Source organism: Pinus tabuliformis, chromosome J (genome assembly GCF_031772625.1).
Source record: "Pinus tabuliformis cultivar Carrire ecotype Pingquan chromosome J, CPIR1, whole genome shotgun sequence".
Lineage (NCBI taxonomy): Eukaryota > Viridiplantae > Streptophyta > Pinopsida > Pinales > Pinaceae > Pinus > Pinus tabuliformis.
The window spans coordinates 60,281,303-60,301,670 of NC_142295.1; the positions used below are offsets into that span (position 1 = coordinate 60,281,303).

Consider the following 20,368-nt stretch of genomic DNA (forward strand, 5'->3'; position numbering starts at 1 on the left):
TGCATATATTCCCCCCTTTCCACTCATTATTACCCCATTCATCATTTCTCCCACCTGGGTCCACATTCCTCCACTGGGTCCACATAGGGCTAGCTCTCCCCTTCCCCTTGCCCACACCTTGGGTCAGGCCTAAAATGATGCCCCAAAGGTTGATGCAACTAAAAAGAAAAGTAAAAGCACAATTGGCCACATTCAATAGGAAAACGTACCACAAAATGCAAAAGATGGTCGGGACAAACACATTTAGCACGTGGGCAAAAGCCAATACATGAGCTTTATCCCATCATCGTGGCCATCACTTTGGTTCCTATAGGTTCTATGAGCCTCCTTCATCATATAAGAACCCATGATTGTCCCAACCCCTAGTGGGAAATGAACCGCCCTACCTTAAAAAGGGGTATTCACTGTTGTATCTTACACATCATGCTCTTACCCCTTGAGCACCGAGCAGTTAATTAAAGAAAAATCATAAAAAGGCAAAAGGCATATAAATAAGGGGGAAAATAATCAAGGTCGGGGCACCTCATGCACCGCAATTTCTCCCGCCTATACCTTATATACCCAAGTGAGGGTTTCCCTTCTACTAACTACCCTTGTACCCCAGCATGTGGCCCAGGGCTACCCCTTGTCTTTTCTTACTCCATTTACCTCTTTATCACATGCTACCACCTTTTAGAGGATGTACCTTGAACATATTATCCCCTTTAAAGGTAGAAACCACCTAATAGGATAATTGGTTAACCCCATTTGAAGTTTGGAGACATTAGTACATGCCAAAGCCCATTATGAAAGGGCAGGCCATTATGAAGTCCCCATTTGCGGTCCATGGTTTGTAAGATCTTTTATTTGATTTCCTTGATGACTTGTTGTATTGGAAGGCTAGGGGATGCATTGGATCTTATGCAACATTGCAGATGGTCTCCATCTTGGATTTGGTCTCTCTATACGGGCTCCGAACCCTCTAGAGGGCTACATTGGCACATGTAGGGTGTGCGTTGAGAGCCATGGGCCTCCATAGCATTAGACAACACTCCATGGATCCCCATAGATGTTCAAAGACTGCTCGAGATTCACTTATTGGATGAGGAAGATGCACCGGTTCACCTTTGCCCAGCCAGCCCCATAGATGTACCATGCATTTAGCTGACTCAGGACCTACACCATCATCTAAACCCTTACAGATGGTCTACATGCATCTTTGACTTACTTGGAGACCCATGAAGTCACTTGTGTGCTCTCACAGCCATTGATAGCACCATAGGTTTATTATGTGGAGAACAAAGGGCCAACCTCTTGTCCATTACTTTTGGAAGTCCAACTCATCATTTTGGCACTTATGGACTTCATCAGGCCTCTTAGAGAGCCCAACGACATGCATTATCGATCATTCGACCTCTTAGGAGGCTTATTATTTTATTTGTGAGCTAGTTTGGTGGACTTGTCACCAATAGATAGTTATTTGCACATTATTTTAGTTGATGGGCTAATGTAGCTTCAAATTAGGTAATTTGAACTCCTAATGAGTGTATAAATAGGAGAGAGATGAATTCATTTGTATCATCACTTTGGATTGGATCACTCCTCTTTAGAGAATTTCGCACTTTTTCTAGGATGAAGAATTGGAGCATGCTGAATTTTGATGTTTGGATTAGAGTATTTTATCTTGGAGCTTCTTTATTGTCAAATTGTTGATGGTTGGATGTGTTCTATTACAAGTAAGTACACATTTTTAATGCTATTCTTGTTTTACTTTTGTCACATGCATGGAATGGGATTTTCGCTATAATAGGGCTAATTACTGCATTACATAATTGCAAATTTGTGGAATTATTGTTTCTATATAGCATCTCTCAATGTTTGGGCCATGTATGTGAATGAAATCTCCTAGGGATAATTCCATTAGTGAATTTATCTTCATAAGCCATCTCTTTTGCCAAGTGAAGTATAAAAGCTTTGAGGTCTCTTCCTCTTGCCCTAAAGGCTAAGCGAAGTAGTCCTTAAGGCCTCCTTGATCGAAATACAAGTTCCTTTCTCATTATTCTCCTTGACTCCATTCTCCACAAGGAATTAAAGCACGGTCCTTCAATAGGTGATCACTCAAAGAATACCTTTTCTTCACCTTTCCCTCTCTCTTCTAGGTCTAGCCAAGTTGGGTCACTTAGGGCATCATTTTCCCTACAAAATAGCGTAATAAAAAGTTTAATATCATAGCCTCTACTGTGTTGGTGTGTCCTCAAGGCCTCCTCCAATTTTGAAGCCATTCTAATGGTGGAGTTGTGAGATAACCCAAGCCCTAGCTCCGAGATCAAACTTTGCCCTGGTGTTCCCTAGGCTAGTGCCTCATAGGATCAATTTGACACCTTTAAGTGGAAATTCTTGTTTTGATCCTTTCCCCTTCCTTGTCTAGGTTGAGATCATCATTGGTTGCTAGATTCTCTCTCCTTAACCTAGGCTGGGTCCACTTGGTCCTGTGTGGTCCCACACCTTTGAAAAGTCAAATCTTCAAGAACCATTCGGGAAGTCAAGTCCAATAAGGATTTTAGGATTGGGAAACTCCTTTACAAGGCATATTCCTCTAACCTAACCCTCAAATCCTCACCTCATCCTAGAAATTTTTGTGCCTTGCCTAACAGGCAAGTAAGCTCTATACTTAACCTTCTTCTAGGAAAAAGACCATTAAGGTCACTTCACATCCAGTGGTTGATTCATCATTCACAAGTGAATTTCTCTATAACGGGTCTCCTCCCATCGGTGAAAGTTCGTAAAGAGTAGGGAGTCTTAGTTGAGGTGACAATGGGCTAAGCCTCCATCGTTGCCCTTTGATCTAGTAGTTGTCCCTTTAGGAATCCCTTTTATGCCCCCTGTTAGTTTGAGCGGTAATAGTCCTTTTCTCATCCAAAGTTGATATGTCTGCAAAATCCTCTAATCTAGCAAGAAGCAAATTCCTCCCTTACATTAATCTATAAAGAAGCTAGACTCAATATTCGAAAATATTTTTTCACTCCATTGACCACCTTCTTATTCTTATGTGGGACCTTCTTCTTCCCATTGCTTTGAGCAATGAAATTTGTTAGGATATTCCGACACATAGGAAATAGTTAAGTATAACTTGGTCTAGTGTAGAGTTAGGTAAAGTGTATTTCTTTACTATGTACTTTTGTAACATACAATCCAACGGTCACGATATGTAGTGATCCGACGGTTCATTCTCTCCTCGGTGTTACCGACACTTGATCCGTGGCTTAAAACCCGATTGGTCCATGATCTCTATTTAAAGAGCATGGAGGGTCATTTGTAGGGTAACCGTTCATGAGAGAAACTTATGTAAATTTTCATTCTTATATTAATAAATTGCCTGAAATGGCCGCATTGGCTCAGGCCGTGGACTATTTCCCCTTTGAGGGTTTTAACCATGTCAAGAATACTGGGGTATTGATCTATGATCTGTTTGTGAGCGGTGTCCTTTGGTGTTCTGTCTAAGGAAATTACCCTCCTTTGGTGTTCTGTCTAAGGAACTTACCCTGTAAATTCCTACATGGTATCAGAGCTATTTGAGGGCTGCATCCGTTGGTGATCCAAATCTGAAGCCGATAGAACTGCATCCGACTGTCGTTTCCTAGATCTACTGTTTTTTACTGCTTTCGGGCCGAGAGGACTGCTCCATTGTGTTAGGAGCATCTGTTCTAGTGAGGAACCCCTTTCGTTTGACGCGAAAAGGTTTCCAGTAGCCCTAGCTACGTAATTTTTAAGATCTGGAGGTATACAATCTTTATTTGTAGTTTTTAGTTATTTTCTCTTTGTTTATTTCGATTTATTTAGCTCTCTGTTTTTTTATTACCGGATCTATACATTTCATTCCTGCGTATGCTCTTTGCCTTGCGACTCTGTGCGATCTGGGCAAATCAGAAACAAAAAGGAAGGATTTTTCTCATGCGTATGCTCTTTTTCAGAGCCGATTTTTTTTTAACCAGCCTAATTTTTAGAGATTTTTCCATTGGAACACTTAGTTTCAGCATCTACAGCTTCAGTTTTTGTTAAAATAGAAAGTCCATGCCAAGTTATTCTTGACAGCACCAACTACTTCCAATGGTGGTCCTACATTGTGGATTTACTTAGAAGTAAAGGTCTTTACAAAATAGCCTTAGGCTAAGAAACCAAACCTCAAGATGAAGATAAGGTAGCCAAATGGGAAAATAGGCAATATCAAGCACGTGGGTTGATAGGGATGTCTATTTCTCCAGACCTTAAATTCCATATCGTAGAACTTGATACTCCTAATGAAACAATAAAACAACTCACTAAAGTTTTTGGAATTAAAGATGAAATTAGAGCCCATCAACTCGAAAATGAGTTGCTTATATTGGACCCCAATAATTTTTCTTCCATTGAAGATTTTTTGTCCAAGTTCAAGACCCTTAGACTTCTCTTGGAAGGTGTTAAGGTTAAGAAAGAAGATGGTAGCCTTATCTATTCCATTCTTACTAAGTTGGGACCAGCCTACTCTCTGTTTGTTTCCACCTTCCATTCTACAAGAGAAGCCTTCATTTCTCAAGGACAAGACTACAAGTCCCCTTCCTTAGATGCATTTTGTGATTATTTAATAAGAGAACAAGAAAAACTCTTACATCTTGGTCTTCTTAATCTTGGAAACTCTTCTAAAAAAGCCTCGGTCGCTCAGCAGCAACCAAATTCAAAGAATCCTAAGAGGCTGTATCCTAAAAAGAATGGTCCTAAACCAAACAAGGGTCCTAAACAATTTCAACCTCAAAATGAAAAATCATTTCCACAAAATGATAAGGCAAATAAAAACAAAGGGAAGAAGATTGATAGATATTGCCACTTTTGTAATCGAGATGGCCACTTGGAATCCAGATGCTTTAAAAAGATAGAAGCCTTGGAAGAAGCAATGAAGAAGACAAACATCCATTTGGAGCACTCTTCAACTTCAACTTCATCTTTAGGAATAGCACTTTTTGCATGTGGTTGTCAAGCATCTCGGTCTAGTTATGCACTAAATGTATCTTTTTCTTCTCATTCTCATGAGTGGCTCATTGATTCTGGAGCTTCTTATCTCATGGCCAAAAACAAAGCCATGTTTTCTTCTTTAAATGATTGTAACACCAAAAATATATTTGTTGGTGATGATAAATCTCTTAGTGTTGTAGGACTGAAACTGTTCATCTAGACAATGGTCAATTTAATGATGTATTATGTTTTCCAAGCTTATCTTGCAACCTTCTATTTGTATATCAGATAACTCATGCAGGTGAAGGTAAAATCGTTGAATTTTCACCTCACGATGTTGTAATTAAGGACCTAAAAGATCCTAGACAGATTTTAGCTACTGGCATTGCTGATGATTCTACAAGCTTGTATAAGTTTAACAACTTTGGGTCATCAAATCTTCCCTGGATATTTGTTGCTCATAATGATGAAGTGAGCAAACTTTGGCATAAGCGATTTGGTCACTTAAACTATCGCTCCCTTCAGAATTAAACTATCGCTCCCTTCAGAATCTATGTAAAGAAAATATGGTGACAGGGCTTCCAATGGTATCTTGCAAAGATGGTGTATGTTCCGGATGTGTACTCGAAAAACATCATTGGGATAGTTTTGAAAAATGTGCCTCTTGGCACGCCTCAACACCTTTACAGCTTGTTCATAGTGATTTATGTGGTCCACTTCCAACTGTTTCATTCTCTGGCTACAAGTATTTCTTAACTTTCATTGATGAATTCTCCAGACGCACTTGGGTATACTTCTTAAAACTCAAGAGTGAGGTATTTAACATGTTCTTGACGTTTAAGGCCTTTCTTGAAAAACAAACTAGACATCAAATTCTTAAGCTAAGATCTGATAATGGGCGAGAATATGTTAACAACAAATTCATCAACTTTTGCACTGAGAATGGAATTCAAATGCAACATACTGTACCATATACTCCACAACAAAATGGTGTAGCTAAAAGGAACAATCGCACCTTAAAGGGAATGGCTAATTGTATGCTTCAATCTAAAGGACTTAGTCTTAATTTTTGGGCAGAAGCAATTCACTGTGCAAATTACATAGTAAATCGCACCCCTACTAAGGTTTTAAATAATATCACTCCAGAAAAAGCATGGAGCTCAATTAAACCAGATGTAAGTCACTTTCGTGTTTTTGGAAGTGAAGCATGGGCCCATATTCTAGATGAGAAACATAAAGCTTTAGAACCTAAGAGTGAAAAATGTATTTTTGTTGGATATTCTGAAGATGTCAAAGGATATAGACTTATTCCACTTAAGTCCAAAAATGTTATCATTAGATGTAAAGTTTGCTGAAAATATATCAGCCTACGAGCTTAGTTCAGCGGATGTGCCACCTCTCTCTATCCCTTCTACTTATGAAAATATTTTTTCTTCAGATGATGACAGCGAGGATGACAATCCTCCCCCACTTTCTCAGGATCCTCCTTCAGCTCCTCAGCTTCCAAAATGGGTCCGTGCTACTCGGGATGCAGCAAGTGCTCTTGTCAGTGATCCGACAGATCAGTGGCGTACACGTTCTCAGTTTGATAGAGTCTCTTCTTTACTGGCTCAAGCTTCAGCGAATTATTATCCTGACAGCTTTGTAAAAGCTTCAGGCCATCCAGATTGGGACGCAGCTATGAATGAAGAATATCATTCATTATTGGCAAATGATACATGGGATCTTGTTCCTCCACCAAAGGGATGAAAACTTGTTAGATGCAAATGGGTTTACAGAACCAAGTATGGACCAGATGGAAAAGTTGATAAACATAAAGCTCGTCTTGTTGCTAAAGGTTTTTCACAAGTTGAAGGCATTGACTATACTGAAACCTTCTCCCTTGTTGCCAAAATGAACTCTATCCGCCTTGTTCTTTCCCTTGCTGCCTCTTTCAAATGGGAAGTCCATCAGATGGATGTTAAATATGCCTTCTTGCATGGGGACTTGCATGAATAAATCTATATGGAACAACCTACTAGCTTTATACAAACAGACTCCAGCCTTGTCTGTCGGCTTAAGAAATCCCTTAATGGTCTCAAGCAAGTCCCTCGGGCTTGGTATGCCAAAATGGATAGCTTTCTTTTAGAAACTGGCTTTTCTAGGTGTCATTCTAACAATATTGTCTACACCAAGAAAGTGGGCAAGTCTCTTATCATTCTTGTTCTTTATGTTCATGATCTTATCCTTACTGGTAGTGATCCCAACCTTATAAACCATGTGAAGTCGAGCCTTAAAAAGAAGTTTGAAATGACAGACTTAGGACACTTGCATTATTTTCTTGGTCTTCAAGTCTTGCAATCCAAGGAAGGTATTTCCCTTTCCCAGTCCAAGTATGCCTGTGATCTTCTACGCCATTTTGACATGGAACACTATAATCCAGCGCCTTCTCCCTTTCAGTCTGGAGTCAAACTTTCAGTCACTTGTACTTCCCCTGAAGTTGATGCTACCTTATACCGTCAACTTGTAGGAAAACTTTTGTATCTGACCCATACTCGTCCTGACCTTTCCTTTGTCGTTGGCCTTATTGCTCGGTTTATGCAAAACCCACATGAAAGTCATTGGAAAGCAGTGAAAAGAATACATTGTTATGTTCAAGGTACAATTTAGTTTGGCACTCATTACAGTGCAGAAGCATCTCCTCTATTGGTTGGTTTCACTGATTCCGATTGGCCTGGTGACCCTGATGATCGGAAGTCTACTACAAGTTATGTGTTCACTCTTGGTTTAGGACCTATTACATGGGCTTGCAAGAAACAAAGTGCCATTTCTCTTTATTCAGCAGAAGTAGAGTATCGTGGTGTCGTAGAAGCTAGTAAGGAGGCCCTGTGGCTTCGTCAGATCTTGTCAGAGTTTGGCTTTCAACAGCAGCATCCGACTACACTTTGGTGTGATAATCAAAGTGCCATTCAACTATGCAAAGATCCATTCCAACATTAGCGCAACAAACACATTGAACTGCACATGCACTTCATCAGAAAGCTCATTCATAACCATGTTCTTGAAGTGCAATATTGTTCAACAGATGATCAAGTTGCAGACATCTTTACAAAGGCTCTCACAGAGGCGAAGTTTACTAAACTTCGATTTATGATTGGAGTTCAGAAAGTTGTCACTAGGGGGGATAGGCTCTAATGCCTCCTTCCTTCTCCTATTGTGTCATATTTGTACATCCTTCAATCCTATCCCAAGCTGTTCTTAAGGGGGGATGTTAGGATATTTCGACACATAGGAAATAGTTAAGTATAACTTGGTCTAGTGTAGAGTTAGGTAAAGTGTGTTTCTTTACTATGTACTTTTGTAACATACAATTCGACAGTCACGATATGTAGTGATCCGACGATTTATTCTCTCCTCGGTATTACCGACACTTGATCCGTGGCTTAACACCCAATTGGTCCATGATCTCTATTTAAAGAGCATGGAGGGTCATTTGTAGGGTAACCGTTCATGAGAGAAACTTATGTAAATTTTCATTCTTATATTAATAAATTACCTGAAGTGGCCGTGTTGGCTCAGGCCGTGGACTGTTTCCCTCTTTGAGGGTTTTAACCACGTCAAGAATACTAGTGTATTGATCTGTGATCTGTTTGTGAGTGGTGTTCTTTGGTGTTCTGTCTGAGGAACTTACCCTGTAAATTCCTACGAAATCATCATCATAAAATTTTGGATTTAGAGCATGTGCCAAAGTGTGCAATGGAGTGTTAAATCCATTACACCTGGTCACAATGATGAAACTCACTTGGTTTGCAAAATCAAAATCCACAAAAGGAAGAGTGGGAGCTTCCTGTGTAATAATTTCCATGGTTTTCTCAACCATCGTATCCATGCCATCATAAACTTCTCCCAAGAAAAGTTTGTTTGTTTGTTTGCATCTTAGAGAAGATCAAATGCAGGTAATGTGAACTTGAGCAACAAATCAATCTTACTCCACCAATCTTCATCAATCAAAACCCTCCTTACCATACTTCTTTGAATCCGCCTATCTCCACTCAACCCAAGTTGCACTTCCGTGCTCATTAATGCACTTTTGACTTCAACAAGGCGGCACAACATGATGAAGTTTGAGGCATATCATGTCTTAGCAACTTTGAGCAACTCCAATTTGGAGCATTCTCAATATATTGCTTGAGATTGCTGGTGGTTGGTGATGAATTTTATAATCTCCCTAGCTTGCCTTGTGACCTCCTTAATCCATTTTGTTTTAGTTTCAATCTCTTCTAAATTCAAATTTAGATTATGGGAAATCCAACAAGTCCAAAATAAATGATTGTATCCACTCTCAACAATTAAGCCTATAGCTTTGCAAACAGGTGCATTATTTGTGATAACTTGCACCACATTTTCTATCCCTACTTGTTCAATAAAAACAATTAAATTTTCAGCAATGGACTTACTATCCTTTACCTCACCTAAACAATCTTTTTCTTTTATTGACATGGCTCGATGCAATGACATTAATCAATGGCCTATGCCTTGTATCAATCCAACCATTTGAGATAATGGAAACCCTTGTGCTACCCCATGAGCTACGAATTGGTCTTGAAACATAATCAAGAAGTTGCCTTTCTTTCTTGAGCAAAAAATGTTCTGAGTTTTTCATAGTTTGGTCCCTTGAAATCTTGAGGGGCTGTGTTAATTGCTTTCACCAAATCTTGCCAATATGGGACAGAACCACATTAAAAGGGATGCCACAAGTAAAGATGGCCCTTGCCATTCTTGACTCAACTTCTTTTCTCTCTTGATTCTCAAGCATTTTCAAGGATCTACTCTCTTTAGCTGGATTTGATGGCTTGGATATCTCTTCTTCTCTGCTAGTGCCCTCCTCATCCTTGCTTCATGAACAATCCTTGGCTCATTGCTAGCACCCAAGCAAGGATTGTTAGTGCCACCCATATCGATTTTCTTTCTTTGATTCTTCAACCTTTGAGCATCATCTTTCTCTCTTTTAAATGTAGCCCTCACCTCCAGATTTCTAATATGTGCACAAACTTCAACAGCCTTTATCTCTTCATACAAATATGAGCCTTCACTCATGTCAGAGCTCTTGAATGTCCTATCAATTTTGCATAAATTGCACCTCCATTTCCATGTACCCCCAACATCCATTTGCTTGAATTTGATAACATACTTCCAAAGAGGATAGTATTCTTGTTGCCTGGTTGCTTGAGAAGCTCTAGGGGCACTAGAAACACCACTTTGAGAAGCCATGGATGCTGCAAAAATAGAAAATAAATCCATTACCAGAACAACTACTGTCCACGCCCTTCTTGCTGGAAATGCACCAAAGCTTGCTCCAAATTGAACTTGACGAAAAATGTTAATTTAGTGTTTTTGGGCCATAGAAGGGCCTCACGCCCTTCTTGGCCATTTGAGTGAGCCCACACAAGTGAGTTAACTCACTGAAACACAATAATAATCGGTAGAAATGGCCCCGAAATGCCGTCAGCCGTACTATATGACGTTTCCAAATCAGGAAATGCCATATGGTACGGCCAGCGGCATTTCGGGGCTGTTTCAGCATTTCAGAGCATTCCAGGTACTGGTATGCCTGCTGGGGTGGCATTTCCTGCAACATAGATACATCCTCATCACGATGTTTGGAGTTATGTTATGATGGTAGTGATGGCTGCCCAACATTTTGCTGGACTTGCATCAAATATATATTTCAGAAAATCAGCTTCAGGTAAAATCTAATCTTGGGTGAGCTTTCCTTGCTTCGTGAACACTGAACGTGCAATATTGAACCTCATCTAATCTGTCCTAAACGTGCAATATTGAACCTCATCTAACCTGACCTGAATGGGGCAGAACACTACAAAGTAGATGATAAGGCCGTTGCTTTTAAACATATCTGTTATAGGAGATGTATAATACAATTATTATTACAAGTTAAAATTCAAATTTGTACCCAAAAGGCTGTTGTTCTGGAAGAAGTCAGAGATGTATATGCAGATCAGATCCTTGCATTGAAGAATAAAACTACTATATTTTATCATAGCTGCTTCTTGACTGATCCAAACAACTTGGATATATTACAGAATTATCAACACAACTCAATATTCTTGAAAAGTAATCATAAATGGGGTTGGATTCATTTTAAATTTATTAATGAGATCTACAAAACCAATTAGGTTTATGAGACCAATGCAGTATTTAAAGGATGATAGAACAGTGAATCCCATAAAAAAGTGAGCGAAGATCTCTTCTAGTAGTACTGGAAATAAGAGGGGAATATTATTTTTTCTTGCTTATCTGGAGTACATTACCTTTGCTCTAAAGTCTAGAAAGTTAATAAGAAATGCATAGAAGCAGCATGAAAATAAGAGGGGAATATTATTTTTTCTTGCTTATCTGGAATACATTACCTTTGCTCTAGAGTCTAGACAGTTAATAAGGAATGCATAGAAGCAGCATGAGACATTTAAATAAAGAAACAAAAATGGAATCATTATGTTACTCTGACGACCAAATGCAGTAAGCAATCTTCTCTAGATATCATAACAGTGCAGTATTAAGCCCTCACGTGTTCATGTGAATTTCTAAAAGAGCTGCATGTGGAAACGGAAAGGAGCACAACTATTTATTAAAAAAATTATCAGTGGAACATCTAGGTGGCTTCAGAAATGCTTGGATTTAGAATTTTAAAAATCGAATAAATGAAAGAAAACAAAATATGGGTAAGTTATTACACTCACAGCATCTAGCCGAGGAATCTTGTAGTGAAGAAACCATCGCAAAACTTGTTCCCTAAAATCCTTTCCAACGTCAATTAATATGTAGTTATGATGTCCATTTTGCTGTTCATAATCAATCAAAAGTGAAGGATTGCACCTACAAAATGCATCCTGAAATTATTTCATGAAAATTTGAGGCAACCGGCTAATAACCAGCTAAAGAAAGAAAGCCTTACATAATATTCTCTCTCTATATATATATATAGACACACACCATGGTTACATAATATCCTCTCTCTATATATATATACACAGACACACACCATGGGTAGTGTTATCACCAACTAATTTTTTACGAAGATACCAGACTCAACTCAGATCAACTTAGGACCTGTTTTGGGCCACCACTGAAACTGAACCCGGGACTTGGCAAAGACTTGCCAGTCAACACAACAATGACTTGCCATCTAGAAAAGTACAAAATATATAGATTTTAATAAAATAGTATATATTTTTTGAACTGAAACCAAAATGAACAAAGTTTATTCTATATAATGTCAAAATCAAATCCGAAATCATATAACAAGATATTGATACATGAAGGCTCTCCTAACCCTTCCACTGCCTCAACAGCTTATTCCAACCACATTAATTCAAATTTTATCCTTTGAAAACAATGGCTCTTGGACCTCCTCGCCTTGCTCAGCAATCTAATGTTCTCGAAAATCCCTAGCTACTAGTGAAAAACCCTTGTTGGAACTGCCAAGGAAAAATATGAAAAATGAGCTCCAAATGACAAAAAAACAGAACATATAAACCCCCCAGGTGAGTCAAACTGGTCAAAGTGACAGGTCAAATGAATAAGAGCAGCGGTTCAGCCAGGTTTGGATAGGTCAATCAGGTCAAACCAGCTTGACCCATGTTTGACTAGTCATCCCTATGTCCAGGTGTTTCCAAGTTGAATTGAGCCAGTTTGGGTGGCGGCCTGGGCAAAAGCACCAATTCCTAGTCTATCCAATCAAGTCTGGTAAATATGGTTTTTATCTCTTTTCTACTTGCACATCTTTACTTTCCACAGCCATCTTTTTATGGTTATAATTAAAATGTTTCAGCGCATTCTAATGTTGAAAACATTTATCCAATGCCAGCTTTAGTATGCATTGGCCTAGTTTGGTAAGCATAAAAGTATTTAGTTGAATACACCACCGCTATAATAATTGTTATATTAATGCAAGTGTCTTTTGTTAAACAAAAATTTGCTATTACGCCCGAAGAAATTAACTAGAGAATAGTGCAAAGGCCCATTACCATGAGAAAAGAAAGCCCAGGGAGATCTGGAAGGCTTACGCTCACCAAGGTCAATGGAGAATAGAACAAAGATAAAGAATTTTTTAAACATGTTATTATTAATTAAATTTAATCTCCAATCCTAGTTGACAATTCAGATGTGTGTAATTCAAAACATATTATAATTACTCGAATCCAATCTCCATAGTTCACAATTCTAGAACATACAATTCAAGTTCATTAGAGCCTTATTATTTTACACTTCCTATCTTTGCACAATGCTAGTACCAGATGCTTATATGAATCAATTTAACATACAATAATTAGTCGAATCTACTCTACATGGTTGATAATTCTAGTGCATACAATTCAAGTTCATTAGAGCCTTATTATTTTACACTTCCTATCTTTGCACAATGCTAGTACCAGATGCTTATATGAATCAATTTAACATACAACCTGGTTTAACTGCAATTCATTGATTTATGGAATATTTCAATATTGATTAGTTAAGATTCATGTAAGGCGTTGCTTGTCATCAATGGGACTGTTTTCATTATATGGTCATTCTGTGAAATCATTATGGACATAAAGGAGCACACAAAGAAAACATATAATATACATTATGATAAAGGGAGTACCAATCACATATAGCTGATAGTTTTGAGATGGAATTGAACATGCTAAAAAATCTACACTTTCTTCAAAACAAATACTCAAAAATATGCACTTTCTTCTTCAAACCAGCAATGGTTAACTTCAGATTAACGTTTGTACATGTCAAAACAACACACATTTTTCATAAATCTGTGATAATCTCCCCTTGTTTATGCAATAGAACCTGCAAAAGAACAAACTTGACAGATAATGAAAGGAAAAGACCCTAAATCAATGTTGTACTATTGATATAGAGTATTTCCCTTGCAAATCTGCAATTATGTTTGAAAACCAACAATGAAATTCAATGTATGTCTCCTTGAAAAACACTTGTAAATCAACTATGTTTTAAGGATTGATGCCTTTCCTTGGAATTATGGGGTGGAAGTGGAAATAAAACTTGGGAGGCAAACAAATCTCATAAGTTCATTAACATTAGAAATAAATACTTGAACATGCAAGAGTTATGCTAGATAGAATTCTTAAACACGCATACCTATATTGGTCGCCAAAAAATGTTGATTTGATCTTCATTACTTTGGGTTGTAGAAGGAAGAAGTTCCAAGCATGTTGGACACAAGTCAACGCACTCAAGGATCTTGGGGGATAGCAGTAATCATGCAAGACTCTTACAATCTCTTAATACCACCCAACATTCAACTATTGTAGTGAATGCGGGAAACTCAACTAGTACAATGACAACAGATGCTTGCTTACAATCTTAAGTCTCAAGTGAAAAGAATGGAAGCAAGAAGACAAAAGGATGAAGACAGGAGTGCTCGTCTCCTTTCTTTGCACTCAATTTTATAGCAAGGAAGACAAAAGGATGAAGACAGGAATGCTTGTCTTCTTTCTTTGCACTCACTTTTATAGCAAAGAGGAGGTCTGAAAAAGGAGGAATATCAAGAATAGAAGTAAGCCTTAAACTATAAAGTCTCCTAAAAAGGAAAGAAACTGCCCTTTTTAGGGCTTCATGGACATTCAACTAGGATGCATTAACTAACCAAGAAAAGTCCAAAAGCATGCAATGTAAAGCACCCTCCTCATGCTTTGTAAAAGCAACTAAAACGCATGTGGATCTACTTGGAATATCGCAAGTGGAGTACTCTCCTCCTACTAAAGGTAACAAGCTGTAATATCCCTTATCAGGAATATTCCTCAAACACAAGCAAACTCCAACCAGAGATGGACTGGGAGGGCATTTACCAAATATGTCGCCTCTGAAAAGAGGATGAGATCTGGAGGCTACCTGGCCCTTTCCAGACTCTATCTAAGAGTATAGGAGAAAACACACAAGTGGTATAATGGTCGAGAATGCTCAAAGAGATAAAAATAACAATGGTGCAGCATATAACAATATAACCATAACAGATACTCAAGAAATGCAGAGAGAAATGCTAAGCCATTTTATTATACTGAGTAATAGAATGAGTACAGGAGGTGATCAGGAAGATGGCACCTCAACTTGCACAAGGCAAGTGAAGAAATACACTCAGAATAGCAAAGGAATGGCCCCTCTCTGAACTGCGTCCAAGCTGCTGGAGAACTGCCGTGTTGTTGCTGCTGCTAGAAATCAAATGAGGATTTGGGGCTGCTCCCCTCCTCAGAAAAGGCTGAAACTCTGGAATCGGACTCTACTCAAGAAACCCAAAAAAGCCTAGAATGCTTTTCTGAAATGGCCGACCCCCGAAAATCACCCCCTTAGGGTTCTGCGCAATCCCTCAATGCTCTGTGCTGCCACTGAATGAAACCCTCCAGAAATCTGCCTGAAACCTGTTGGACACCTAATCCTAAATGGGTTAGTGTGGAAGCTGAATAGACTAAGTAGTCCAAGAGACCTTGGGATGTGAAACCCAACGGTCAATACATGTACTATAAATGTAAACCATTTGTTAATAAAATTGTATTGCATGTTTTATCTTTCATATCTCTCTTGCTATCCATGTGTGTTTAACATGGTATCAGAGCAGGCGTATTCCTGCCCTGCATAATTAATATGAGCCACTTGTTTTCTGTGGCCTTTCTTACCTGCAAGTCATGTACATTCATATAATTGTCAGTGCTGCTATTATGGATGTAACGTACATTCCAGCAATCTGAAAATAGAGGCCTAGGTATTTTAAGAGTCTGTCAACTCTGCAAAACTTGCCTGCCTTCTCAGTCTAACGCTCAGCCTATCGCTCTCCCCATCGATTCCGCTGGTCGCTCTGGGCTAACTGTTCTGACACCTCTGTCACCACTGCGCTCTGTCCATAACGCTCTATAACGCATCTGTCTCTCATAAGTCGCAGCTTGTCTCTGACCGCATGGAAACTGAATAGTCGAGGTTCGAATCTCCATCAATGCTGCTCTGACATCAATGCTGGTTGAAACGCTGTGTTATGGTATTGGTATTGATGCGTTTAACTGTATTGCATTTACTACATTATTGTATGCGCTGAATTGAAATGAAAACACTGTTGGATTGACTGTGTATTCGTGTTGAGAATTTTCACCTTTCCCAGTTGTTTCTGCATTGGTTCTTTGCGGGTTTCTTACAGTTGTTGGTCGTGTGGGAGTTAACCGTCATGAATCGTCCATTGTAGAGTTGTTTGAGAGACACACTCTCTGTAACAGATATATAAATATTATCACTGCCTAGCATATACTAACAATGTAAATGGGCGTCGCCTTGTTAGATATTTTGGAGATATTTTCTTACAGAGGTTTCTAACAACATCAGTGCTTGTAATAAGCTCCATTTGCTGCAGAATCACCTTGACAGCCGAAAGTACAACTGCACAGTTGGCATGCTGAAGACGAGGAGTTACACGTTCAACAATGTTCTCTGCATCTCGGGCATCACTTGCCTTGTATTTTGAAAGAGCATCTAGTATAAACACTTGACCCCATTCAGTGCATTCATTGAGCGCTGCCAAAAGTTTAAAAAGTGTGTGACTAGTAATTTCAAATATTGCTCTACTACTGTTTTCTTGGATCTCTGCCAGTGCTGCCACGGCATTCGCTACAACCATGGGATTGCTGTCTGAAATCAAGTCCTTAAGAGTCTCTAGAAACCCTCTATCCTCCACCAGTTCAGCATTAATATCATAAAGTTTAGCAACACATATAACAGCCGTCTTTCGCACATAAGGATCATCATCCTTGAGGCATCTTTGAAGCGGATCACACAAATATCTGTGTTTTTGTCAACCCGAATACAACCCATTGTTCGTACAGCAGTATACACTGTATAATATTAATTTTGTTGAACTGTATGATTTGTTGCGTTGGTGTATTTGAAGACTGGTATGCGTGGTTATTTTGGTTATAATAATTGATATGCGTGGAGGTGTGGAGACTAACCGTGACTCTTCTTTCACATATATATACACTTGTGTTGCGATACGTTGCTCTCGGCGCTGAAATGAATCGATAGTTCGTGACCTGTGTTGCGATACCTATGGTTCATTTGAAGTGGTGGAACAGTTTGCAGTATATACACGATCTCCTTGATCGTATAGCCAGAAATCTTGTATATAATATATTGTTCAATATATATTGAAAAGACGGTATAATTTTCGAGATCATTCTTCAACCGTGACCCGAGGCCCCTGTTTGATGATGTATGGACAGCACACAGGTGGGAGAGAACTCACTCTTCGTTGATATCTGGCTACTTAAATTTTGGATCTGATAATTTCTTCAAGAGAACGGCATTGAGTTGTTCTTCTGTATATAAACTACTTGGTAACTTGACAATCACGTTTTGAAGCATTAACTCGTCCACTGTTGAGACACTAGCATGATGAACTTCAAGATCTAGGTCTTGCAGTGATGTCATCAATCTGGCTGCCGGATGATTCTTCTTAGCAGACTGAATTCTGATCATGGCTTCTGGACCAAGGATTCGAACTTCCAAATCTAGCGCAGAACATTCCTTTGTGCCAAATCTTTTGACATCAGGCTTTTGAGATGAACCAGACTGGTCCTTGATGAATCCCAAATTGGTACCAGAGAAAGCAGAGTGAGAATTCCTTCTTGGTAACTTCTATTTGGGCTTGAAGCTCCTTCTTCTCAGCTTCAATCTCTTGAACTCTGCTTTGAAGTTCATTAATATAGGACACGGCATCCCCAAGTAATGAAGCTTTATCCATCTTTGACACATTTGGTACCACAGCACGAAGTGCATCCTGCGACCGGAGGTACCGAAATCAAGCAGCAGAGAAACACAACCTTTCTTCAGCTTGGACGTTCATGATTTAACACTCCAGTGAGGCGTTGTCTTGTGTGTCAAATTACACACTTCAGAAAAAGCGTTGGAAAATAGCAATTCGAATTGCATCAAGGAAGTAGTTTTGACCACTGGACTGTGCATTATATTTGGATGGCATTATGGATGAGGTGTTTTACATAAGTCTGTATATTGGGCTGATATAGTTTTTATGGCCATGTGTTGTTTCCTTTTTTGATATGTTTTAATGGTGCGTTGATTGTCATTTTGAGCTCTAACATATAGAGACAACACAGAAACCCTAACAAGTGACATCACTTTGACATTGCTTGATATCTGATATTTACCTTCCAGCACGTGTTTCTCTATCCCATCGATTTGTTATTAGCAGTCGGAGGAGTCAAGTTTCCAACATTAGTGAAAGAGGATGGGATAGCTTGAAGCTGGTAGAATAAGGTGATTATTTGAGACAATGGACAAATGAACATTATCTGAACTGTATTGTCAGCTTGAACTCTTCCAATGTACTTATTGTTTGTTGGCATACAATAGAGGAATTTATTTGACAGCCGGACATAAAGGAGAATCAATTTTCAAGGAAATATTTATTTCTTGCAAAGGATTATCAATTGAGTAGATTTCCCTCTTATCATCGGGCACATTTAATTTTGAAGAATATTGCATTATTAGCAATTTGCCTTTACAAGTACATTTGTGATCATTTGTTGACTTGAGTTGTTTAAATAATGACAAAAATTCATCGATTATTGGAGTTATTGAGAACTCTAATCGTATCAACTGCTGACAACACAGTGCAAATCAGGAAAGACACTCTCTATGACATTCAGACATGCCTGCATAATGTACAGGAAAATATTGAATTTTTGCAGCTTGAATCTCAGCTACAGCAAGAAGAATTAAAACAGAGGGGTCATTCTGAACATGTTTCTGTTCAGAACACTGAGACTGCAACCCATCAGAAGCAAGTCAATAATGTTACAGTTGATTCAGATTTAGTACCCAATAAAGTAGCAGCTGTACATGCAGATGCAGAAACTCAATCTGCACTCCCCAAGCCCATCGTCAGACCTTGGGAACAGCTTGTCCACAACAAGCACAGAACTGGTCTTGGATATGACAAGGACTTGTCCTTTCATATTCCAGACTACTCAAAGCCCATTCACTTTCAGAGTGTTGGATTAATTCATGACAGTTCACTTGTTCCTCATGACAGTTCAGCTTCAGCTGTTCCAGACTCTGCCCCTCTTCCACAGCGGCAGCAGCAACAACAACAACAAATTGTAAAATGCCAACACTGTGACCGAGTTGGCCATCTGAAAGATCACTGTTTTGATCTTCATCCATGTAAGCACTGTCATAAAACTAGCCATTCTTCACACAGATGCTTCAGAAACAAACGTCTTGCAAGAACAAAGATTCATCTTGGATGGATCGCTTCTTGGCAATGGGCATCAACAGCTAAGAAGATATTCCAAACACGTCAAAACTTGTTCCAAAGTATTGAAAAGTCTTGCAGTTGAGTTTTCTCCATCATCTCACCTTGTATCTGACAAGGGGGGGAAATGATGGTCATCTACAAGCTTCAAAGCCACATCAAGCGAGCCTGAGCCACAACCTGCCACACCAGTTTCAGAGTTGTATCCAGCAACAAAGATGCCCATGAACATGCCTTCAGTTGGCAATCTGGGACACTTCCTCTAGCAGAAGACTTCAGCTTCTTGCCAGTTTTGGAAGAATTCCAGGAACACAATTGAGAACACTTCCTCTAGCAGAGGACACCAGCTTCTTGCCAGTTTTGGAAGAGTTCCAGGAATTGCATTAAGCATTCCAGAGTTGTTGGTTATCCTTAAACCATCACAAGTTGAGACTTCCCTTTTCAGGTTGAAGTTCTCCCTTTTATGCGGGGTGAGACCTCCCTTTCATGGTTGAAGGTTTCCCTCTTTAAAACAATAGGATCACTTCCTCTAGCAGAAGACTTCAGCTTCTTGCCAGTTTTGGAAGAGTTCCGGGAACTGCACTAAGCATTCCAGTGTTGGTGGTCATCCTTAAACCACTGCCCTTTATACCAACATTTCATAGAGCACATTCAGCCTAGTGCTGCCATGCATATTTGCACATTTTGTATTACAACTCTCTTCTTGGACTCATACATAACCCTTCGGATTAAGGGGGGGAATGTTGGACACCTAATCCTAAATGGGTTAGTGTGGAAGCTGAATAGACTAAGTAGTCCAAGAGACCTTGAGATGTGAAACCCAACGGTCAATACATGTACTATAAATGTAAACCATTTGTTAATAAAATTGTATTGCATGTTTTATCTTTCATATCTCTCTTGTTGTCCATGTGTGTTTAACAAAACCCCTGCAAAAACTCTCCAATATGCAAGGGTTGATCCCCTGCTCTATCTCTCGGCACAAATCCTCCTGCAAACCCTCAACCCAGACTCCTGCCAGAAAGAACTACGCCCCCCCTCTCAGTGCTGCGCAATCCTCCAAAACGCTGATGG

At 39.2% G+C, this 20,368-nt stretch overlaps 1 protein-coding gene across 2 annotated transcripts in view; it reads right to left on the bottom strand.

Annotated features, from left to right (window-relative positions):
- The window catches only part of LOC149225502 (putative hydrolase C777.06c), a 311,218-nt gene that overhangs the window by 240,926 nt on the left and 49,924 nt on the right, over positions 1-20,368 (bottom strand). For both annotated transcript variants that reach the window (XM_089377106.1, XM_089377107.1), the window contains exon 2: positions 11,703-11,838. In XM_089377106.1, coding sequence (XP_089233232.1) covers positions 11,703-11,838 — 136 coding nt within the window. The remainder of the gene's footprint in view (positions 1-11,702; positions 11,839-20,368) is intronic.